The sequence below is a fragment of the Ixodes scapularis genome, unplaced genomic scaffold, assembly GCF_016920785.2.
Source record: "Ixodes scapularis isolate PalLabHiFi unplaced genomic scaffold, ASM1692078v2 PGA_scaffold0__279_contigs__length_252992795, whole genome shotgun sequence".
NCBI classification, from domain to species: Eukaryota; Metazoa; Arthropoda; class Arachnida; order Ixodida; family Ixodidae; genus Ixodes; species Ixodes scapularis.
The window spans coordinates 112,445,157-112,470,885 of NW_024609835.1; the positions used below are offsets into that span (position 1 = coordinate 112,445,157).

General features: G+C 47.7%; 2 protein-coding genes across 2 annotated transcripts; both read right to left on the reverse strand.

Moving 5' to 3' along the window:
• Positions 1–1,911: 1,911 nt before the first annotated feature.
• Positions 1,912–2,470, reverse strand: LOC120838094. The gene is made up of 3 exons (XM_040207850.1): positions 2,308–2,470; positions 2,054–2,225; positions 1,912–1,990 (listed from the first exon to the last, which is right to left on the reverse strand). The coding sequence occupies exons 1-3, from the start codon at positions 2,468–2,470 to the stop codon at positions 1,912–1,914; spliced, it is 414 nt and encodes a 137-aa protein (XP_040063784.1).
• A 22,067-nt stretch (positions 2,471–24,537) lies between these two features.
• Positions 24,538–25,182, reverse strand: LOC120838096. Its single transcript, XM_040207851.1, has one exon. The coding sequence runs from the start codon at positions 25,180–25,182 to the stop codon at positions 24,538–24,540; it is 645 nt and encodes a 214-aa protein (XP_040063785.1).
• Positions 25,183–25,729: the final 547 nt, after the last annotated feature.

Sequence of the window (25,729 nt, forward strand, 5' to 3'; positions counted from 1 at the left end):
TTGTTCCCATACAAAATTATGTGGATAGAGGACAACATATAAAGCCCAACAGTTGGTGGCCTGCTAGCCCTGTCTTGGGAATATATAGTAAAGAAATTATATATAACATGGCCATTTTCCATATATGTAATTGTTTAATAAATTTACAGCTACCACCATGCAAGTAATAGTGAAGAAATTCACTCTCTATGGTTGAATGAACACATCCTACAACCTCCGTTTCCTTTAGCTGCAAACCTTAAAACCATAAGAAAAAAAACAAAAGCTGAAGATTTAAAACATGGTTGAATGCACAAGCCTCATTAGCTTCAAGAGGATACAGAAAGTAATATGGCGAGACATACCCAAGATCGGCGTTCTCTACAGGAATGCTAGGATAAGGGAAGAGAGAAAGGGTAACAATAGGAATGCATGTGAAAGCCCCTGTCATATTAATAATTCTGAGGTGTATACTTCAAGCACTTTTCAGCTCACAGCTGCAAAAGCAACAAGTGCAAGCTATCCCACAATCCATCCTTTAAAATTAGCTAATACCATGCAAGCACTTCTTCAGAGATGCACATCTCAAAGCTGTGATCTGGTGCCTGTACAGGGGCGGATGCAGGAATTTCCTGAGGGGGGGGGGGGGGTCAGGTGTTGGTCAATGTACCATATGTTTAGGATCCCCTTCCCCCTCTCCTTCGTTTTATGCCCTAAATTTTACACATACAGAAATCAAGATGGGCGTCAGGACATCCGGACCGCCCCTCTAAATCCACCCCTGTGTTTGCATGCATGCAGCCTTTGCTGTCCTATAGGCCCAGGGGAAAATGGAACATAGAAAGTTTAACATAGTCAATTGGAAAAGGGCCTATGCATTTATCAGGCTGCCTTAGAGCAGAGGAACTTTTTCCTGCATGCGACAAGAATGTAGCAGATGGCAACTTGTGTACTAGATTTCGTCAGCATTGTCATAATTATACAATTATCCCGCAATGAACACACAAACTTACACATTAATGACCTGCTATTATATTTTGAAATAACCCTGTGACCACTATTTCAACCTTTTGAATCACTAGCCTGCAAAAGCATATGCAACAGAAAACGAGAACAGGGACTTTCGCCTAAGTAATCATCACTGCCACAAGGGGGTCACACGATATTCATATATATCACCTTCCTGCTTGACTCACCAAGAAACACCAGGCTGATACCATCCAGTGCTACTTGGTGAGCCAAACATTCAGGAACCTCCAGATTGGACTCAGAAACTTGTGTCGCAGTGATTACAACTCTTCGGCCACCTCAAAATTGCACGCTGTCTACGAACATTCCGGCGCCGCCCACATCAGGTGTGGGCGCTGCACCTGCACATAAACCGCATATACAGAAACAAGATTCACATAAAATGAAGTTTCTGCACACACACTGCCGATGGCAGTGCCACAGGAACAGGGTAATGTCGGAGCCATGCTGGTCTTTTACGAAACGCGGGAAAATTTCTGCACCACCCAAAAGATGATTTATAATATTTCAACACGAGAGCAAAGAACTATCGTGTGTGCACAGGATACAGTAAGAAAAGTAGAGGAAATATGTACAAACTTACATGTCATCGCCCTCTACAATAATCTCCTCAACGTCTTCATATGGAGGCTGATCATGATTGATGCTGAAATCAGGAGATGAATATACCCCCGGTGAGTGACCACACACTGCAGCTCTGCGAAAGTATCAACATAGATGGAAATAAAAACAAACTATCACAGAGGTTGGGGTCCATGAAGGGTTAGGGCGATTGCGGCTTTTTTTTTATAAAATATTTATTTCTGACACTATATTTCCGCCGCATTCTCGGACGCATGACTGCTATTTATCTCATTAATTTCATTGTAAGGCAACACAAGCCCATTCGGGTTGATCCGGAAATTAAACAAAGAGCACCAATTTCACAGCACTCACGGAGGACTTGGTGTTGTGGGGCTTGCCGTCGTGACGTTCGTCCAAACTGAAATTAATCAAGTAATGATCGCATACGTCCGACTAGCATACAGGGAAAATTGTAGCTTACCGTGCTTTCCCATTCCTGCTGTCGAGCAGAGCCCGCATTCGAGCGAAGTAGGCCCACCTCACTTTTGGAACTTCGCTGGCTCCTGCACCGCTCCGCCGTCTGTTCCGAGCATCAACTTGGATTCTGGTGTACTTGTCCCTCGCATTTTTTAATTTACTTTCCGCTACGTGACCTGTATCAAGGCGGCCCAATATTAAAACAAAGATGATCAATCGGTCATAGTCTACCGCCAATGCGAAAACTTTTCAACTTACCTTCCATGCAGAATTCCGATCCAATTATTTTCCAGATGCTTGATATTAGTGTTTTGTTCTTGTAGTCCGGATGCCGTTTATCGTATAATAGAGGGTAGTCTTCCACCAGATCCAGAAGAATCTCCAAACTAAAAGAGGGACCGGGTTTTGTTTCGCACGACATTTTTTGGCGCCTGCTGTCTGCTTCGTCTGCTTTGCGCGGGACGGCGGGAGGTGCACGGGAGAGCGTTCCCCCATCAATCCCTTACGGAAACCGAGCGATACGTCATGTCCTGTCGCTCTCTCATTGGCTGCGTCGAGGAAGAAATTGGGTCTTGAGGCGTCGTCTCCCTGCGTCGCCGTCCTCGCCGCGTGACTTTTTTTCAATACAAAAATAAGCAAAATATTCCCCCCACGACGCGCGTCTTTCCGCTGTGTGAATGCACCTTCACTGAGTTAACGCTAGCCGCTCACACAGACTTTTTGCTTTATCTCTGGTTTTCTTCAGGGCGACTTGCACCGGTCTAAAATTTTTCTCAATAGCTGCCATGGCCCTTTCGTTGCACAGGCCATCTGGCAACACGACAAAATGTCCTTCCTTATCAGATAACAGGACGTGTAGTCTATTAGTGACCATGTATTCTCCAAAAGGCCTAAACGGTCCCACTGGTCCTCTTCTTTGCAGAACCTGAAGGTTATCCACGCACTCAGAGATGCACCTTGGTCGGTCCTCCTCTACTGTCCGGTATACTACACTCTTGGCTAGTGTGACCAACCCCGGAGGGCTCATGACTGGCTTGTAGCAAAACTTAGAACCTACCTCCAACCGCTTGCCAACATCCGGTGGAATCGTTACATCACCTAGGGTTGTGAACTTGGCCGCCCGGGAGGGAACCTTGTCTTTCTTGGTTGGTAGATGGGGTCTAATGCTTTGCCAGAGGAACTCCGTAGCATCTCCCGCTGACTTGCTCATCCTACGGAAGTATCTTCGTTGTTGTTCATCATTGCCAGTACTCGAAGCACAGGCTACTCGCAGGCAGTCACTGAAATATCCTTCCTGGCGCCAGTATTCCGATCGCAGCACACGGCATAACCTTCTCGTATGCCCAGTCGATGGAGCAAGGAAGTTGCACACACCTCTGAGTTCCACTGGACAGGTACCTCTTCGAATGTGCCAAGAGGCCACCCGGGCACTACACACACACTGGGCGATTAGGTTAACAAGGATACATGGATCCGAGAAAGGAAGGTTAAAGCTTACAGAAGAAGTGCCCGATGCAAAAGAAATAAACTGCAGTAAAGTTGACATTTGGCCTAGTTGGTAGTCTAATATATTAAGGTATTTAGCGCACAAGGTAGAGAGAAGGACAGGACAGAAAAGAGCGCTACTTTACTGATAAGAAAGGAAGAGAAAGAAAACACCCAAATAATCCGCCGCGGACTCGTGCATCTGCCACAGCCCCGAGAATGATAACGGCTAGTTCATCCAGGCTCGTGCGGGCCCTTCATTGTTTGTTCAAGGTGCAAGTCGCCCTGAAGAAAACCAGAGATAAAGCAAAAAGTCTGTGAGCGGCTAGCGTTAAGCCAGTTAGCCACAAGAGTTGGGAAAGCGGAGCGCTTAAATCTGGAGGTCTTCTTCAGCGTAAAGACACATAAAGAGGCCTGTCCATTTAGAGCCATTGTCACAGAAAAGGGATCGTGGCAAAAGCAAGTTGCTTTCTATCTTCAAAAACAACTGTCCGCCTTAAGCATTAGAGACCCCTTCAGGGTTGCCAACTCTCAGGAAATAGTGGAACATCTCCGATTAGGGGGTCCTGAGAAGAGAACCGCTTTCAGCATTGACGTGGAAAATCCTTTTTACTCCTTGCCACACGACCAGCTACTGACCTCGGTGATGGATTGTACAGAAGCTAATGGAGAGCTCGCTTTCCGAAGTTCCAGCGGAGTACCCATTGAGAGCTTTATGGAGCTGTTACATTTCTACCTGGATAGCTAGGTTCGACATTGTACATGTTCCTTTTTTTAGTACACGGAAGTGACGTCATCACGTCGGATTGGTTGGAAGCAAAAGTGACGTAATTTCCCTAGAAACATGTGGGCGGAGTCGGCAAAACTGGGCGGAGTCGGTTACCGGACGTGACAACAAAGTGACGTTTCGTTTTGTACCGAGTAAGTTTCAAAAGGTACTTGCTCGGAACTAGGTGTCATTGGCAGTATGAATTTTCGGCGGCGAGGCGTCGCCGTCTCGTCAATTCGACTTTTTCTTTAATAGAGCTTTTTTTTCGCCGGAAAGGCTGTATCGGGAACACCGCGATGCATTCGAGCTCCCGGAGGAGATTTTTTGGAAGCAATACCGCCTGCCCAAGATCATGGTGCGGTGGTTGTGCGACGAACTTCGCGAGGAACTGGAGGTGAGGAGAGTGCGTACCTCGTGGACGGTCATGACTGTGGAGCTTCAAGTGTTGTGTGCACTGCGCTTCTACAACACGGGGAGCTTCCAAGGCATGGTGGCGAGCGACGAACACGTAGCGCAGGACCAAAAGACAGTCAGCGTTGCAGTCCGCGCCGTGTCCGTCGCTTTCGTGCGTCGTCTCGGGGTCCAGCGTGGCTGGATCCACTTCCCAGAGACGCCGAGCGAGAGGTTCGACACAGAGAGGGGCTTTAAGCTGCTTGGCAGGGTACCCGGCATCATCGGTAGCGTGGACGGGACCATCGTCTCCATCGTCGGCCCGTCCAAGAACGACCCCACCGTCACGAAGGCGGCGTACTGGTGCCGCAAGTACTTCTACGCCCTCAACGTGATGGTGGTAAGCACACCCATGATACGTTGTCAAAACGCGCCCCAAATCAATAGAAAAAAAAAATATGTATTGCCGATACGGTTTAGTATGCCATTTTATGACTGCGGGCTGTGAGGTCTCACGACTGCGCGAGCGTGTGCTCTACGTAGCATGTGAGCCGTGAGACGCTTCTCCCAAAAATAATATTTGTCTGTTAAAACGTGCAAGCTTCCGTAAAAAAAAGCATTCTTTTTGTTTTCAGGTAGTTAGTTGTACCTTGCATCCAGGAAGGTGTGTTGACATGCATGTGTCAGACAAAATAACTTAAAAGGTTCTGAAATTGCGACAGCTTTGTGAACCATAAGTACAATCTACTACTTGTTGATTCAGGTAATTACATGTCAATATCTCTCACTTTCAGGTGTGTGACGCCGACTGCCGGATAACGTGCATCGACCCACGGTATCCCGGGTCAGTGCACGACTCCTTCCTGTGGCAATTTTTCTGGCTACGAAACCAACTCGAGCAAGGGCAGCTGCCACGCGACGGCCGGTTCCTGCTTGGTGAGCATACTAAATTCATTCCTTACGCACACGGTGGCTCCCACTGCTTGAAAGCCACAGTACCACACGTACTGTGCTTGTTGTGAGGCACACAGACACAGTTGCTGGAACTCGTTGAAGTGAGACAACACCCAAAGTTTGGCCATTAATCTCTGTTTATGTCCACATAACTCTCACACTCTGCAGGCTACGAAAGCCACACTACACCAATCTCACGACAGTGATAGACTGCGCAAGGCATGCGACCGCAGTGCGAGTCGCTGTCCGGTTCGGCCCACTCACTGTTACTGTCTGGCTGTACCCTCTTGCTGGTTGGTTTTTGCATGAAGTTGGAGCTCTTTTGCTAATCCCTGGGGGCTCGCCTGGTCGCTCTGACGGTCGTCAGTTTGTACGGAATGGGATCAATACCTCCTTGGCCACTTGGGGCTCGCCAAATCTGTCCTCGGGTCGTCTCTGTCCCACACACTGGATTCTTTTCCCTGACCCTTCTTCTTCGGTCTGCCTATAGACCTTTGCAAAAAGAGCGCTCAGGCCGCCGCCATTTTACGAATCGAGCGACCCCTATCAGCCAGAAATTTCTGGCACCCGCCTGAGCTGTGGAAACCCGGCCAGCGTGACTGCCCACCTGCATTTTGCATTCGGAGTTTGCCGGCTTTTCTTGGAAAGTTTTACTTTATTCGCCTGTTTAGGATGCTTACCCTTTGTATGTTATCTTCCACTGTGAGGACCAGGGAATACCAGGGCTCGTAGCCCGCTCGGCCTTCGCAGGAAACGAACGAAGAGAGCGAACGTCAAGCAGCCCTCGACGCAGGCAGTTCGACGTGCTTGGAGGACTATTTCCGTCGAGATAATCTCCAAAAAGCCTTCCAGGCTGCGTTCCGGGTCTTCGCAAAAACTAGCTTATAGGGTCGGGTCCGGTGTGTGGCGACGGAATAAGCACGTTCGTTCATTTGCTATGAAGCTGTGCAAAAAAGGAGCTCTCTTCTACATGTTCCCCAAAACACGCCGAATTCCGTCCGATCGTCGTGAAGTGACTATAGTCGACACTAGGGAGCCTTCATGTGCATGAAGCCACCCTAGTCGACACTGTATATTGGATATGCTGTGTTATTTGAGACCTTTCTCAAATCCTGTTCGGATAATGCAGCACCGAGGGGTACGTACAATATATTTTTTGTTCGATTGATGAGACTCATTGAATTTTATGTTGTGGGCGGGGAATATCCATACAGTACGGATATCCTGTGTAGTCAAATATTTTGACATTTACAGATTGATACGGCTGGGTGTACGGTGCCGTAAAACAATGAACTTAAAATGAAACAAACATTCCAGTTGCATTTGTTCTGTCGCGCACGGACTCACCAAATCAGCTTTCATTTCCTTGTTTTTGTTCCCAAAAATAGAGCACTGCTTTCCTAAAGACCTCTATAAATTATGCTCGCCACAGAACACAGGATAAAAAAGAAAACGCGGCAATTCAGCCGCCACCAGCGTCCGGAATCGCGCCAACGCAGGCTGCCACAGCCCACTGACGAGAAACTCCACAGCTCAGCGCAGTCGGGCAACACTGACTTACACTCTCAAAACCAGGGACACGTGCTGTAAATCGCTTCGTTCGAGACTGCCGCTGGAAAGGTCTATATAGCTCCTCCTATTAGACCCTCCGTGTCCCAACAGGACCTGACTCCTTTCCAATCTAACCACCCCCTCTCTTTTCCCCATCTCCAACTCCCCCAAGGATTTTTTTATTTATTTATTTAAAAGTTCCCTCAAGGCCCGAAGGCATTACAGAGGGGAGCGGGTTACATCAATAGAATTCAACAACATACAATGAATAACAACCTATGAATGTAAAACAATATGTACATATTAGTGAAACGCTGAAATGTGAACATTGTTAAGGCAATTTTTGAAAGCAACGCTGTCAGATATTGATACCACAGACGCTGGAAGGTGGTTCCGCAACACTGTAGTTCGGGGTATGAATGAATTGTGAAAAGTAGTAGTGTTACATGAAGGTACGCCCATCTTGTGTCGGTGATCAAGACGCTGTGATATGTAAAAAGGAGGTGCTAATAACTTGTCACGCAAAGTATGATTGTGGTAGTAGATTTTGTGAAACAGGCACAAACGAAAAACTTCTCTACGCGATGCAAGATTAGGCAGGTTCAAACTTGATTTCATGGATGTTACGCTGGCAGTGCGGTGATAATTAGTAAGTATGAATCGGGCGGATCTATTTTGAATTGCTTCAACTGCAGATGTTAATACGTCAGTACCGGGGTCCCAAATTGAAGAGGCATATTCTAGTTTGGTGCGAACAAGTGTTTTGTAAAGAAGTAGTTTAAGTGATAAGGGAGCTGCTGAAAAATTTCGTTTTATGAAACCCAGCATACGATTGGCGTTACTTGTTACGTATTGAATATGAGTTTCCCAGGACAGATTGGATGAAATATGAACCCCCAAATATTTGTAGGTTGTTACTTGTTGTAAAGGAGTGTGGTTTAGGTAATAACAAGAGACATCACTCTGAAGCCGAGAAACCCTTATTACCTTACATTTGTTAGTGTTAAGCTGCATATGCCATAAGTCACACCATTCAGATACACGGTCAAGGTCACACTGAAGAGAAGAAACATCGGATTTGTTAGTCACTTCACGATATATAACACAGTCGTCAGCAAACAAGCTAATCGAAGATGAAACACAGGAGGGTAAGTCATTGACATATATAAGGAAAAGAAGAGGACCCAGTACAGACCCCTGCGGCACTCCGGACGTCACAGAAGCTGAAGGAGAAGACGTGTCATTCGCAAATACAAACTGAGACCGGTTAGTTAGGAAGGCGTGAATCCAAGATAGTGCAGCGGAATCAATGCTGAGTTTGCTTAGCTTATGAAGTAGTAGACTATGTGATACCTTATCAAATGCTTTAGCGAAATCGAGGAATATGCAGTCAGCTTGGGAACTTCGATCAAGAATAAGGTGAAGGTCGTTAGTGAAGGTTAGTAGCTGGGTTTCACACGAAAATGACTTACGAAAACCGTGTTGGGCGGGAGAAAAGAAGTTATTAGACTCCAAAAAGTTTACTAAATGTGAAAAAATGACGTGCTCAAGAATTTTGCATGGGATGCTTGTTAGCGATATGGGACGGTAATTAGAAGGAGAATGTTGATCACCCGTTTTGTGTATCGGCACCACCTTTCCCACCTTCCAGTCGTCCGGCAAATACCCACAATTAAGAGACTGATTAAATAGTTTAGAAAGTATTATTGAAGAATATTCTTTGGTACTTTTTAGGAATTTTGAATTAATATCATCTACTCCCGCGGAACACGATATTTTTAAATTATCGATTACATTAACAATTCCACAAGCATCAATAGCGACCGGGTACATAGGAACAAATCCAGTATGTTGAAATGGAGGTAAAGATGACACGTTAACGTCTGAAAATGAAGCCACAAAGGCGGAGTTCAAAACAAGGGCACACTCACTAAAAGGCACAGCATTTCCAGAGGAACTAAACAATGATATTGACGATTTTTCATTACGATTAATTACATTCCAAAACTGCTTTGGGTTGCTTGTTAAAAGTGATGGTAGAGTTACATTAAAATAAGTAGCCTTCGCATTTTCAATAGCACTTTTATAATTATTGGCTGCAATATGGTATGCAGACCATTTAGAATCAACATTTGAAAATTTAGCTGCTCGAAATTTTTGTTTTTTCTTGTTAGAAAGCCTTTTTAATGTGGTGTTAAACCATGGTGATTGCGGGTTAACGGAAATATTGCGCAAAGGTATATATGTATTAGTAAGATGCACAACCTGCGTTTTAAATAAATCCCAATTTTCCTGAATTGAGCGTTCCGAAAAGAGCGGCAAGTAATCATCAAGAAAAAAAGAAAGTTCACTGTTAATGGCCTCGAAGTTACCTTTAGCATAGTCGCGTATTTTTTTCTGAATCTTTGGAGCATTTCTAACAGGAACATCGATGACAAAATGTATTAATGAATGATCACTTATGCCCTGCATGGTGCTAATTGAAGATATTAAAGAAGATGACGTTGTTAAAATTAGATCCAATATGTTGGCTGTTGTATGGGTAATTCTAGTAGGAAGAGTCATCAATTGACTGAAGCTGAAATCGCTACACATGTTTATGAAGTCAGTCGCGTCTGATGAAAATGGGTGACTGTAAGCATGCAAGCCAGTCCAGACTATATTTGGGTAGTTGAAGTCACCTAAAAGAATGATCGGAACGGAAGGAAAGCGTATTATTAATGAGTTTATTGCGTCATGAAGACTGGTAACGAAGGAATGATTGTTAGATGGCGGGCGATAGCATACACCCAAAATAAGTTTCTGGTTATTCAAATGCAAACAAACCCATGTTATTTCCAATTCGCTATTCAGGCGCACGCAAAACGATTCAATATGACTTGCAATTGCGATTAACACACCGCCACCAGTCCTTTCACCTCTATCGCAACGATAAACCTTGAAACTTTTTTCACAACAAAATATTTCGGAATTTTTAACAGAAGAGGAAAGCCACGTTTCGGTTAAAACCACAATATCAGCACTGGATGAGTCTATAGCAGAGCACAAGTCATCCCTATGACGCAACACACTCCTTATATTACAAAAAAGTACTGACAAATGTTTGTTTTTATCAGTACGACCCTCACCCCTCGCAACTCGTTATGATGATGCAGATGTTAGGTTAGTTGGAACAATCTCTGTGTTATCTCTCGCGCGCACATCGGGGGCGGAACCGAACTCAAAAACATTATCAGTAGTCGCGTTGTACATGTAGCACTTTTTGTTGACATGCAGCTTGTTATACCGCAGCTGATATATGCAATTCGTAGCTTTACCAAATTCAATTAGTTTTTTTCTGGCAATTCGAGTAGCTGGAGAAAAATCTTCGGTGATATACGTCGTGTTTCCTTTTAATTTTAGTCGCGAGAAAAGTACCTTGTCCTTGACCTTAAAGGAAGAAAACTTTATAACTAGCGGGCGACATCTGGTAGGATTGAAGGAGCCGATTCGATGTGCGCGCTCAATGCAATCTGGGGTAACCTGGAGCTGAAGGGAACGGGAAATAAGCTCGAGAACTTTTGTTTCACTTTCCGCCCATGTTTCTGACGCAACATCGGGAAGACCATGAATAATGAGGTTATCACGTCTTGAACGATCTTCAAGTTCATTAAGACGCTCGAGTAAGTTAACGTTATTGTTCTGCAAAGCTTCTGCGACGCCCTGCATCTCTTGAAAGTCGTGGTCGACTATTTCAAGCGCAGAAATCTTACTTTCAACAAGGAGGAGTCGACTTCCAAATTCGTTAATTTTTGCTTCAATGGATTGCTGGTTTTTTTTTATTTCTTCCACGGTTTTTATTAAACTGCTCTGCCCCTCCTGTGACTTTATGGCACGAGCATTAAGGTCTTGCAGCAGCTTGCATACATCATCTAGTTGCGTCGCTTGAGCTACAGTCATGGGGCCGGGGTTAAGCTCTACGTCGCCAGAGAGTAATAACAGTGACCTCAAAACGTCGAGACACTCCAGAAGTAATGCGAAAAAAACACTTGGGCACGGAAACAGCAAAAGGCAATGGTTGTTAGTTTTCTTAGCGTGTAGTGATGGAACGGAACCAACCTGCACAAGGATGCACACAGCGTTAGAACGATGCATTCCTAAGCTGTTTCCATGCCCACTGAAGCATCCAAGGGCGCTCCACGGTTTTAAAGCCAGGCCATCCGTGAGTGACGATGTCGATGTCGATGCGTAAACCCTCTCGAACGGAGTGAAGACACGCTGCGGTTGCGGCCAATCCGCGGGAGCACCGAAGGGCCCGCCGACGATGTTGTCCGGAAAGCCAAGCAACACTTGATTATTTGCTGACGGGGTGACGATGACTGGTTGAAGTAACGGTGACCAGCGCCGCAGGAAGAACAGCGATGCCAGTATCTGCACAAGGATGCACACAGCGTTAGAACGATGCATTCCTAAGCTGTTTCCATGCCCACTGAAGCATCCAAGGGCGCTCCACGGTTTTAAAGCCAGGCCATCCGTGAGTGACGATGTCGATGTCGATGCGTAAACCCTCTCGAACGGAGTGAAGACACGCTGCGGTTGCGGCCAATCCACGGGAGCACCGAAGGGCCCGCCGACGATGTTGTCCGGAAAGCCAAGCAACACTTGATTATTTGCTGACGGGGTGACGATGACTGGTTGAAGTAACGGTGACCAGCGCCGCAGGAAGAACAGCGATGCCAGTATCTGCACAAGGATGCACACAGCGTTAGAACGATGCATTCCTAAGCATTCCTAAGCAGAGCAGAACACGCTGGCCTTGCCAAAGACAAGGCCAGCGTGTTCTGCTCTGCCCGTGCCTAAGGTCACGGCCACACTCCCAAAAGCAACAGAGCTTTTACCTGTCGGATGCAAGGGCCTAATAATGCACTTGCATACAACAGAGCACCCCTAAGGAATCGAGCACACATTCCATACAACCCACCAGCAAAACACATAGTTACATGAAATAACTAGGGAGTTTGCAGGCAAGCTGGTGCTAATTAATCATAATGTAAACTGATACTGTAGTGCAGAAATATTAACAAACTTTTAAGTCACACCTAAGTTACATTATAATTGACATAGTTGCACACAGCTGTTTTTGCTGTTTTCTTGCCATTCATTCTAAAAAAGTAAAGAATGTAATATGTTCCAGCCTCTACATGTGCAGGCGACAGCGGCTACCCCTTGGAGCCTTGGCTCATCACCCCTGTCCTCGGGAACCACGCAACCTCCACCGCTTGCGGCCGGTTTAATAAGGCGCATTCCTCGGTCAGGTCTGTTGTGGAGCGCTGCATAGGGCTGTTGAAAAACAGATTCCGGTGTCTGCAAAGGCACCGGGCTCTGTATTACCACCCTTCAACAGCCACTGACATTATTTCGGCATGTGCAGTGCTCCACAACATCTGCCTTGCATCGAGCGAGCCAGAACCGGAGTCAGACTCCGACCCTGAAGAGTCAGAGTTGGAGTCTGAGCCGAGCTCGGACGGTTTTGAGCCGAGCTCGGACGGTTCTTAGCCGAGCTCGGAGAGGTCAGCGTAGGCTCCCGAGAGGCTGGCTCCTGCCGGCCCTCCGGTCGGCCTTCCGGTCGGCCTCTCGGACAGGGGGAAGGCTCTGAGGCAGCGCCTTGTCGCCCGGTTCGGAACCCGCCGCAGACGTGCCCGTGCGGAGCGCCACACGCAAGGTGTCCGCCGCCACGACGGTAGTCCCGACCACCAGGGACACTGTCGGGAAGCCCCTCAGCGCCCTCGCCGTGGTGGTGCCCAGCATGGACGCCGCCAGCGACATGGAACCTCTCGCCACCACGACTGAGGTCCTGACCACCAAGGACCCCGTCACATCCTTGCCCTCAGTGAAGCCCTCCCCGTGGAAGCCGTAAAGTGCACACTTCGCTTCCTGCTCCACAGTCATGGCCGTCCACAAGCTACATACTCTCTTCAGCTCCTACACCTTGTGAAGTTTGTCGCGCAGCCAGCGTGCTGCCTCCGGATAGATGTCGAGTGCATCGCGGTGATATCGATACAGCCTTTTTTATTTTTATGAGCAGAAGGCACGAGACGCAGTCGACAGTGACAGAAAAGGTTCGCAGGTTTAGTTGCCAGACCCACAGGTCATCTGGATTGCCCCTGCAAAGAACTGAGAATTAATTCAGACTACCTCTAGAAAGAAATGCTTGCTTTAGCAGAGGTTGCTTTCTTAGTTGCTGATTGAACCAGGGATATTGTTGTCGTGGACATTGTTTCATATTACAAATGCATCAAAGCGTCCTGCCTTCTGCCCCATTTTATTATCTCTTTTATGGCACTTCGTCAAAGTTAGGTGATTGTGTTATCTTAAGACAGTGCACAGGTAGTTTGTTTCGAAAATTTCTTTATTTCTTAAAGAAAAACCCGTGACTTCATGAATAGAAGTGTGACAACATGGAATGTAATATTTCATTCATGGAAGTAAAACTGAGCATTGACTGGAACCTTGTAAACAATTGGGCAATCTGAAGTATATATCACAGATATCTTGTTGAACACTCTGGTCTTATTTGAGCACAATAGTTAAATCTCAAAAGGAAAAATATATATATATATATTCCCTGACTAGCATACCACCATAAAAACACTGGACCACTCTGAAAGAATTATCACAGATGTTGCTCAAAACATTCTTATTTGAGCTTAGCAATAGCAAGTTCTCGAAAAATAAAAAATTATTTCTGACTAGAGATGCACCATATAAACACTGGGTCATTCTGAAGAAATATATCACATGTTTTAAGGACACTATGAAGCACATAGTCTCTAGATTGCATATTGTCAGACATATGACAATGCTACATAAAAAAGCATAAAGGCCAAGTTCAATGCTTAGGTAAGACAAAATGAATCTAGCTGCTATTGCAACCCATAACTAGACTGCAGGCCTCTTAAGTTCTCAATGAAAAATTTCTTGACACCTGACAGGAATGGAAGAACACTTCCTATAGTTAGCGACGGGTTAAGAATTAAACGGAGGCTCCTCCCACCTCTTCCCACTTCAGCAGAGCAAAGGCTGGAGAGGAGCTTGCTTCCTCTCTACTGTTCGCTCTGCTAAAGTGCAAAGAGGTGGGAGGAGCTTCCACTTCACTGTTAACCTGTTGCCAAGTATAGCTGCCGCTGTTCGTCAAACACGAGACATGGCTTGCTTGGGCATAAATCCGTTGTTGCCTGGCCAATATTTTCTACTTGCTTCACAGGTCATAGCCAAGGAAAAAGGACTAACCGAGCTCTTGGCAATAGCTGCAATCTGACTATTGCGCCAATCTCAGGCTGCAAAATTAAATGGCCGGCTTGGCATGTGGAATAAATAAAATAAATAAATAACCCTATTGAAAAATATTTTTTTGCTGGAATGTCATTTTCAGTAAAAGTCTATTTTACTGGATTATGGGACTGTTTTCACTTTCAGTAAAGCCGTAGTTTAGCGGAATGTTGCCAGATTTGTTACTGGAATGTCACCGGTTGTTTTACAGGAATGTTAGCAAATTCTTACCCGAATGTCACCAGATATTTTACCAGAATGTCACCGGATTTGTACCGGGAGTCTAGGTATTTCCAGTAAACGTCCATTTTACTGGATTATGGGACTCTTTTCACTTATTTACCAGAACATCACCAGATTGGGCGGAATTTACCGTGTTTTTTCTTTCTGTTTTTGGACGTCAACCGAAGGCACTTAGGAGGAAACCTGTGAACCGTGGTTGGTTATGTTTACCAGATGCTTGACGATTCGGTAACAATTAAAGCGGTTAGTCTATATAGACTTGAAGGTTCTATGTATTTATTTAACAGGGCCCATACCAGTAAAACAATTTGCACAGCTGTAGACAAAAGCAATCAGACCAAATAGGAACAACCATGCAAGTTCTTTGCCACAAAAGATATCTTTCAAGGTACTCACAATGCCGCTGGGTAAAGTCTTAGGCGCACGGTAGTTCAACTAATAAAACCGCGCAGGTGCACCCCACGGACACACACAGGTATACTGTCAGCAGCACGTTTAGCGAAAACCACAAACGCGCGGAGCGAACATCAGCCGCCGTTGAGAAATCCCGGGCACACTTACGATGTCGTCCCTGATGCCGTCGCCGCGGGTGCACCAGGCATCAGTAGCACGCTTAGCGAAAACCACGAACGCGCGGAGCGAACATCTGCCGCCAATGAGAAATCCCAGGCACACTCACGATGTCGTTCCTGATGCCGTCGCCGCGGGTGCACCAGGCGTCAGTAGAACGCCTAGCGAAAACCACGACTGTGTCATTCTGCACCATTGTGGACATGCACTGCTTTCTGTGGCCTCGTGGCAGCACCTTGGTCTTAACCTTGTTAGTTGTAAGTGCGTGTAAGGTTAAGTTTGAGCCTGTACCCGACCTTGGAACCCCCTCTCCTCTGCAGCCTGGTCCACGTTCTGCTGCAGCAGCAGGGCCTGTTGCTCCACGGCCTGGATGGCAGCCGCGTCGTGCCGCTCCTGCCTCGACTGGGGAGGGGGGGGGGGGGGGCGCGAGGCACGGTGGGCCGCACCCACGGCCCCCGGCCTGTCGTGTCTGCCAGGAAACCGAGTATGGGTGATGATGGTGCTCATACCTGCACCACTGATGATAGGTCCCAGATGCCCTAGCAAGAGAGCTTACCTCGCAAGGTGGAGGGCACCAACTAGGCTGCCATCTGGCGCCTGCTGCTGCTTGGCTTCTTCTGGAAGGGGAATTTATAACAACTCAAGAGAACACACAGCCTTGTCTGTGCTTCCCATATGTTGAAAAAACATTTTGACGAGCATGCATTCTACTCGCAGGAGAACATTTTGAGAATGCCACCTCAGAGGCACTCTCACTTTCTTTTTTTGACTACGTTTCCATTGAGTACCGGGAAATATGTCTAGTGCTAGCACATCATCTTCCCAAAAATTACAAGCAAGACACCATAGGGATTTATTGCAACAGCCAGGGGCGAGGTGGCAAAAATGACGCATGTCCCTGTTTGGGTGTCAAACATTAGATTTCGCCACGACATGGACAGATGCAATGTCTTCCGCTAGAGCTCCTAACATTTGCAAAAGGTCAATATGTTTCTTAAATGCATCCTCATTGATATTCCGCGGTGCAGCGCATTGGTGCCCGCTGCCCTGCACTCTTTGTTAACATGATGGTAATTGTTGAACTATGTACCTGCTGGTCTCCCGGTTCACCAGGGACCTGTCCCGCTCTGGAGCCCAAGCATCGTGTTTCTTTTCCTGAGTTGTTTCGACAACAAATCCCGTTTCATCCGGCCCTCCTGCTAGGGGAGAATCCCATGGTTCCTTTTAGCAGGGTAGTTGACTTTCTTACTAGCCTTGGCAATTTATACCAAATATAGCTTTACCAAATCCTAGGTCACACTTTGGTAAAACTCTCACCAAAGCATGCTGATTGTTATTATCGTTTGGCGCAGATGGCCTCGTAGCTCTTGCGCCATTAAACCCCCAAAATCAATCAATCGGTTCACCAGGGACCCACACCCCAGGGGCCCCGAGCACCGAATCTGTGCCCACCAGCGTCAGGATCCTGGCCAGGGACGACGCTAGTGGGCGCACGGTTGAGCTCCCGCCCCCGGTCCTTCTGTTGACAACGAAAACGACTGAATAAATTTCATTGCACTATCAGCAGACTACAAAGATTACCTCGCGGTCTCGTTGAGCTGTGCAGCTTGCTTCCGCGCCTTCATCACGTGCCGGGACCAATGCTCCTTCCACTGCTTGTAGCTCATGGTTGGAGGCCCCAGCGCGTTCAGGCGCAGAGCGAGCTGCTCCCACAGCTTCCGCTTGTCGTCCCGCGTCAGGGCGGCGGAGAGGTCAGTGGCATTGCGCGCGAGCGACGGGTGCTCACACATGAAGGTGAGTTGCTCCTCCTTCTGAGCAGCCGTCATTCGCGCGCTCCTCGTTGGTCCCGCCGACCTCTCCGCTGCCCCCGGCACCCCCAGCTCATCGTGGTCCGACATCTTGGTTTGAAGAAGGCGCGTGGCGCACATCCCGCATAATATTGGAACAACTTTCTCTCCAATTAATTCTTAAATGTAATGCAAAAGGACACAAAAAAGCGGTTTGTTTTAACAACGCACAACAGGTTTTGATTGTTTTTCAATACTTTTACCTGTAATAGAACAGATGCGACGGCCAGCGACGCACAGGATTGGTTGCCGTTCCTTCGCTAAACGCAGGAACTGCTCCCCGCGTCGTAGTAAATCCTACCCCGTATCCCGCGCGTAGGGACGCCTCAAGGAATGCGTAGCTCCTTCCGCTCGTCGGAGGTTGGCTCCGGACGTCGCTCAAACGGGTGACAGGTGTCAAGTTTGCGATGACGTAGCGGCGTCAAAGTGGGCAGAGCTGCCACGTGAGTGTTGCTAGGATACATTCCTCCTTTCCATTACGTCACTTCCAGGTACCTTTTCTCAAATGTCCAACCTAGCAATCCTGATGTCTATGATAGTTGGGTGGCGGGATGGGTGCTATCTGCAGAAGTCAGGAGTCTGCATCGGTTCCTGCGTCGCCCCAGTCTTAGTGACATCTACTTGGGAGAAGTGGGCTATGCGATAGAAAGTGCGCTTGAAGGCAAAAATGTGAACAAGGTCGCCAGGTATGTTGACGACTTCCTAGTAATTCTTCAAGATGGCGAACGTGTGGACATACAACTATAAAAATTTGCTGAGTACGGAGGCAAAGGTCTCTATAACAGACATTATAGAGACCTTTGCTGAGTATGGAGGCAAAGGTTTAATTTTAGGTGCCCCAAGAAAACATACTACAGTACCTGGATCTTTCACTCCACCTGGGGGACACCCATGTTTGTTGGTCGTACAGCCCACGTTCCAAAAAGCCATTCTAGACTACGGCTCGGCGCACTCAAAAACCATCAAGAGCGGCATAGCTCTACCGTGTCTGGGCTCGGCACTAAGGAAGTCTTCTCTTCATACTATGTCAGCCAGCTTCACCATGCAAGTAGAGAAGCTAACAAAAGCCGGCTATTCGTCAGCCCTACTGACGGATGTGGCAAACACTCTGGTGAAGAAGGCAAAAGGCTTCCAGTCCAACAAGACCAGTGTCAAGTGAACAAGGCCATTTGTAATACCGTACCTGCACAGGATGTCCCATAATTTAAAAAACGTCGTAAGCCGCTATGGGTTCCGAGTAGTTTTTTCAGCACCACAAAAAATGAGCCAAATTTGCAATAGTGTTAATGCACATGCTGTGGGTACCACAAAACCCACATGCACCAAGAAGCATGCAAACAAATTCCTACCGTGTGCTTCAAGCGTTGTATATAAGATACCTCTTTCGTGTGGCAAGAGCTACATAGGCCAAACGGGCAGATGCCTCAATGACCGACTCCCGGAGCATGATTACTCCTTGAAGGCCTACAGTGGGCGGAAATCTTCCTCTCCACTGCAGGGAATGCGCGTGCAGACCATTATTCCGTGAGACCAACATCTTCAGGAAGAACAAAGACAAATTGACCCGCGAGGTATTGGAGGCCTTCTACATCCTTCAAGAGGACAGGAACTGTATTAGCGTTGAATCCGTAGGGCTAACAAACAAGAAAAGGGGATTCCTTGAACAAACAATGAAGGGCCCGCACGAGCCTGGATGAACTAGCCGCTATCATTCACGGGGCTGTGGCAGATGCACGAGTCCGCGGCGGATTATTTGGGTGTTTTCTTTCTCTTCTCTTCTTATCAGTAAATGTAGTTGTGAGTAGCGCTCTTTTCTGTCCTGTCCTTCTCTCTACCTTGTGCGCTAAATACCTCAATATGTTAGACTACCAACTAGCCCAAATGTCAACCTTCTAGGATTCTATGTCGTCGTTATCTGACGCTCTAGACCAACGTTTTCACTGAACGTTCCTGTATGACACTGATAGGCACGCCTTTCGAAGCAGCATTTGGTTTTCTTCGTCCCTTTGCAATGCCCCTTTAAGCTGAAACGAAGTATAGCAAGAGGGGATGTCCAAATTGTGAAGTTGTGCAGTATATATAGCAGTCTCGCAATGATATGCGGCAGCCTAATAAAATGTTACAGCGCGCATGACTGATAAAGCACAGAGTTGTAAAATAAGGCCCCAAAACAAGTGCACGTAAAACCGAATATAACTTTAGCCTCCCGAGTATGTATTCTACGAAGTTTCGAGCTCGTGAAATTCGATGTCCAAATGTGATTTAAGTTAGAAATATATTGTCTATTCTTCGCGATATTTATGTGTCATTAAGAACATCATTGCACACACCTCTCTTAAAGAAATTCGAACGATAACCAACCAAGTCCTGAACAGTTAGAAGTTTGTTTCAAAACCAGTTCGGTATTTTCATCAGGAGAAACTATTTGCACAAGGAGAGCTGCAGCTTCCTTTTTGTCTACAGTGTGTCGTTTGTTTCCTTCATTTTTAATGAGAAAGCATTAAAAGCGAAGGAAAGTCTCCCATGGAGCGAACCGACGTCTTCAGCTTTGAAGCCGCACCAAACGGCGCCTTCCCCCGTCCCAGCGTGGCATGTAGCAGAAATATGATGGATAGGCTCCCATTGGCTAGCGCGTGTCTTCAAGGAACGAGGCTCCCATTGGCTCTCGTGCGGTGTAGCTCTAAAAAAACGCCACCAGAGAAGCCCTCTTCATAGCGGCGCAGCGCGCGCAGCAACCCGGCCGCCGTAAAGAGGTGCGGCGGTGCGACTCAGGCAAACTCCGAAGTGGTTGCACGGCCGGCCGAGCTCAACGCGGTGAGGCCACTTCACGAGAGAGCACGCTCAGCCGTCAGCCAACGAAACGTGGCCGTCCACACCACTACGCCGCAAAAGAACGACATTCATGATTTCGCCTTCACAACTCACAAGCAGTGCTTAGGTCTCCTTGGAAGTTTTATGTTCTTCAAGTGCCCTATATTCCGTTGACATACACCGATGGTTAGGTGGCTGTCGATCTATTGAGCCCGACCTATTAAAACGTCGGGCTCCCAACTCCTTAGGACTTGGCTGGTGAAGGTCGTATTTTTCAAATTTTTGGCCCAACCAGACGGAGTTCTGTCAAACGTGTTTACGTTTAAAACCCGAATTTCTATTCAGTTATTTTTACAGTAAGGTGTCGTGTATGGGATTATTTAGAAGAATACCATTTATTATCTCTCTTTCTGCACATTTCGTGTATTTGCCTTCAGATGTATAATGTGAGCACACAGTCGTTTTTGGCGTAGCCCGCGACCCGGCGTTTCACACTGCCGAACAGCAAACATAAAAACACGTTTCTGCAAACTCAACAGATGGCGTATTCTCGAGTATCATCCTCTCGTGTTGGGCTTAAGCGGTGATGTTAACTTCGTACAGTCAAATGTATTGATGACAATTAAAATATTTTATTGCTGCCTGAAGACTTGACAGCATAAATAAAGGGCCGAACTCCCTAAAGATATGCATCATAAGTAGGGTGTGTACTTTCCGGTGTTTATTTGTGAGAAAAATCGGCGGATGTTTTTCGGTGTTTATTTATTCTCAAAGCACCGGTATATTTCGGTGGGACGTCTCACGACTAGGCTAAAATCGGTGATTATCGGTGGAAAAAAAATGCGATAGATCACAGACAGAGTTCCAATTTTATTCACATATTTCATACACTTCTTTTCTAGGAAGAATCTATTTTCCCACTTGGTTATTATAGTAGATGCAAGCATACTTTGAGAGGCTTGCAACCTTCATGGCAGCACGTTCCTTGCGGTTCAGAACCCGCAATTATGAAAACGCACGCTCCTTATGACACGGACGTTGGCAGTGTCTTCCAGGAACCACGGCAGCCTCTGAATACATGGCTTGCACCGACATCACTTGACCAGACACAATGGGGAAAGGGCACGTGAGAGCCTACCCTCCACTGCGTTAACTTTTCCACAAAAGGAGGCCATGGTAGACACAATAGGGGAAATTTAAGGCGTTGGAGAGCTTAGCTTCCAATGCGTTCACTACCCACTAGATGCTTTTGACCGCCAGAAAGGAGGGCGGACTGACGCCATGTGCAAGGCATGTATAAACACTGGAAGAATGCAGGATCCACGAGATAACACGTTTGACGAACCTCTACGGGGAAAGGGTTGCGCTAGGTCGGAAACATGCAGCAACCGGTGTTTTTCGGTTTTAGCCAGGGCGAAAATATCCAACCACCGGTATTTTTCGGTTTTAACCGATTTCAAATTTTTGTCACCTACGGATGTTTATCGGTGTTTTTCGGTTAAAACCGGAAAATACACACCCTGATTGTAATGTTCGGCGAGTTCCCGGGACAGCGGGGCATTGACGAGTGCACACAAGCTTGCCCGGTGTTCAACTGTTTTAATCTCTTGCGACATGCTCTTTATATACCAGGTGTGCAGGGGGCGCCACCTGGTCGTCTATCACATTCCTCCCCCCCCCCCCTAACAAAAATGAGCCAAGGTCCCACCGATTTTCACGGTGAAAAGCGCACAGGAGGCTTTCATGCTCGATTACTTCTCCTCGGTAGTAGAGTACCAGGACTCCTTGGTAGCGGAATGCCAGGAACAGGCTGAGTGTCGTCATGCTGGTATTCAGCTGTTACAGTTTGAGGTACCGCTTGGGCAGAATCCTCTAGTGGTACAGGCACATTCCCATTAGGAGGAGCGGCCTGATCCACCGGCTCTGGTCGCGGACCCGATGATGCCCTAGCTTGGGATAGGTCAGGACGCAGATGTCCTTCATGACGTCTCCAACACCGACCGTCTGGGAGTGCGATATCTGTGATGTGGTCACTGGGAGTGTCGATCACAGTGGCCGGTACCCATGGTGGACCTTGTCGAAAATTTCTCGCATACACGGCATCACCCGGTTGGACAGTTGGTATCAGTCGAGCACCCCTGTCGTGCGCCATCTTCTGGATGAGTTGTTTTTTCGATACGCTTGACCTCAGGTCCGGGTGAAGTAGAGCCAAAGCAGTCCTCAACTTGCGGCCCATCAGTAACTCCGCCGGAGTGCACCCTGTGGTTTCATGAGGTGTAGTTCTGTAGTTGAGCAGGATTCGGGCCAGCTGACATTGGAAACTTCCATCAGCTGCCTTCTTCAGCTTCAACTTTATGGTTTGAACCGCTCACTCAGCGGCTCCATTTGACGCTGGGTGATACGGTGGTGTTAGAATCTGCCTTATTCCATTTTGTTGAAGGAAGTTCTTTAAGCTACCGCTTACAAATGCCGGCCCGTTATCGGATACGACGAGGTCTGGTAGTCCGTGACAGGCAAACATCACACGCAGGCAAGGGATCGTGGCTTCTGCCGACGGCGTGGACACAGGAATGACCTCAATCCATTTTGAGTAGGCGTCGACCACGATGAGTAGATATCGGTTCTTCATTGGTCCAGCAAAGTCGATATGAAGACGAGACCATGGCTTTTCTGGGAATGGCCATGGCATCATTGGTGCTGGTCGTGCGAGTCGCTGGTTTTCTTGACACACACGACATCCCCGCACTGTAGCCGCAATGTCTTCATTTAATGATGTCCACCATACATGACTCCTAGCCACGGCCTTGATTTTGGCGATCCCTGGATGACCTTCATGCAAGAGTCGTAGAACCTCTGGTTGTAAGGATCCTGGGATGACGACTCTTGACCCCAACAGGATACAGTTCTCTTGTACGCACAGCTGAGTTGTTCGAGGAGCGTACGGTTTTAAGTCTGGGTCATGCAGCTCAGCTCCAGACCACAAATGATCTCGAAGCTTCGACAAAATCAAGTCTTTTGAAGTGGCGTCAGCCACGACAGACGCAAGTAGTACGCGAGGATAGGCCCCCTCGAGCATAAATACCTCGGCTGGCCGCTCGATGGAACATGGAGGAACTGGCAGCGGCAGCCTACTCAAGGCATCCGCATTTGCTATGTGTGAACCAGGTCTGTACTTCAGTTTGTAGCTGTAAACCGACAGCATCAGTGCCCAACGCAGCACCCGTGGCGAACAGGTCTCAGGTACAGGCTTGTTCGCAGCAAGCAGCCCCAGCAAGGGCTTGTGGTCCGTGACCGCTTCGAAGTCACGGCCCCACAGGTATTGCCAGAACTTAGTCACACCAAATATCAGAGCCAGGGCTTCCTTGTCAAGCTGACTGTAGGTGCGCTCAGCCGGCAGAAGACCTCTAGATGCAAATGCAATTGGTTTCTCAGCACCTGAACCTTCTCGGTGAGCAAGGACAGCCCCAATTCCGTACTGCAACGCATCGCAGATAAGCACCACTGCTTTCTTCGGGTCATAATGCGCCAATACCGCAGCAGACAGCAGTAACTCCTTGCTCTGACGAAAAGCCTGCTCCTGGTCCGCACCCCAAGTCCAAGGCGTCTTTGCCCCCAGAAGATGGTTTAACGGATGTAGAACGCTGGACAAGTTAGGCAGGAACCGACGATAGAAATTGACCAGTCCCAGGTAGCTCTGCAGCGTTTTTACATCGGTAGGCCTTGGAGCTTTCAGTACTGCGTCAGTCTTTTCTGGGTTTGGTTGGAATCCCGCAGAGCTAACGACATGACCAAAGTATTTAACCTGGGGAACCAAGAAATCGCACTTGCACAGCTTCAGCTTCAGCCCAGCTTGCTGCACCCAACTCAGCACTTGGTTCAGGTTTTCCAGGTGATCTTGATCGTTTCGCCCTGTCACGAGAATGTCGTTGAAATATACAACGACGTGCTTAAGTCCTTGCAATAGGTTCTCCATCTCTCGTTGAAAGATCGATGGTGCAGAGGTCACACCGAACGGCAGGCGAGTGTACTGGCACAGACCTCGTGGAGTGTTGATGGTAACCAGTTGTGACGACTTCTCATCAAGTTTAACTTGTAGGTATGCATCTTTTTTTAAGTCCAACTTGCTGAATTTCTCGCCTTTGCTCAGCTTAGCAAACAGGTCCTCCACTCGCGGAATGGGGTACTTTTCAGGTACAGTCACAGGATTCACAGTGACTTTGAAGTCTCCACAGATGCGAATCTGCCCATTTTGTTTCAGGACCGGTACAATAGGGGCAGCCCATTCCGAAGTCTTCACTGGACGTAGGACTCCCTCCCGTTCCATGCATTGCAACTCCTCGTTGACTTTGTCAAGCATCGCAAATGGAACTGAACGAGGCTTGAAAAACCTTGGTTTGGCGTTGTCCTGAAGATTTATCTTTGCGGCCACCCCCTTGAAAGTTCCCAGACCTTCATCAAAGACACTGGAGTATTCAGCAACGAGGTTCGCAACAGAAGTCACGAAGTTGACATCCTTCGCGTTGGAAAGCTTGATGCCAAGGCCTTTCATCCAGCCACGTCCTAGCAGAGGTGGGCGCAGGTGCCAGGGACAACATACAGGATGTCCTGACATTCGCGGTTTCCAAGTCTCACCGTTGCAGTAAGGCTTCCCTGAACTGGGGAAAGTTCACCTGAATAGCTTTTCAGCATGATGCGCGACGGGTCCAGCTGCCTTGATGGAAATTCGCGTCGAAATGTCTCCTCAGACACAACAGACACGCTAGCTCCCGTGTCAAGTTCCATCAGCAATGAAGTCCCGTTCACCGTAACTTCCACTCGGAAAGGTTGGCCGTCGACTGCAGAAGATGTCATTTCCCACATCTCGTAGACTTCTGGCAGTGAGACATCTTGCGACTGGCCCGCTCCATCCAAGGTGTGGACCAATCTCGGTATTCTAGTGGACGTCGTCGGGCCGCCGGCGGTTGCATCCGCTGTCTTCCCCTTGCACACTCGTGCCAGATGCCCCTTTCCCCGACACTTGTGACAAGTGGTACTTGCATGACGGCACTGTGTGGCGTAATGCTCGCCTCCGCAACGAAAACACGAGATGGCACCAGTCTTCCACTTCGGGTTCACAGCTGCATCGTGTGACACTGTGTTAGCTGACGCGAGGTTTGGCTGGATAGACGTCGACAGCATCTGCGAATCTTTTTTCGCTGCTTCCATTGCAACGACCGTCTTTTTTGCGAGGTCAAGGGTCAAATCTGGAATCTCTAGGAGTCGCCTTTGTATCATCTCGTCGTTAATACCTCCGACGATGCGGTCTCGCAGCATTCTATTTCGGAACGCGCCGAATCCGCAATCATCCGCCAGCTTGTTCAGACAAGCAAAGAAATCCGCCGCTGTCTCACCGTCATGACGCATCCGTGAATTGAACTTAAAGCTTGCGACGACTTCCGAAGGCTTCGGTGAGAAATGCTCGCCTAATACCTCAAAAATGGTTTCTAGGCTGGCCTCCGACGGTTTGACAGGAGCCAGAAGATTTCGAAGCAACGAATATGTGGCGGGTCCAAAACACGTAAGTAAAACAGCTCGCCTTTTCTCATCCCTGACATCGTTGGCGATGAAGTACTGTTCAACCCGCTCCCGGTACTCGCTCCAGTTCGTTTCAGTGTCAAACGGCTCTAGTTTTGCCGACCACCGGCATTCCAGAACAGGCGCACGGTCCGACGGCAGCAGTTCAACACTTCCACTTCCTCGTCGCCACTGTAAT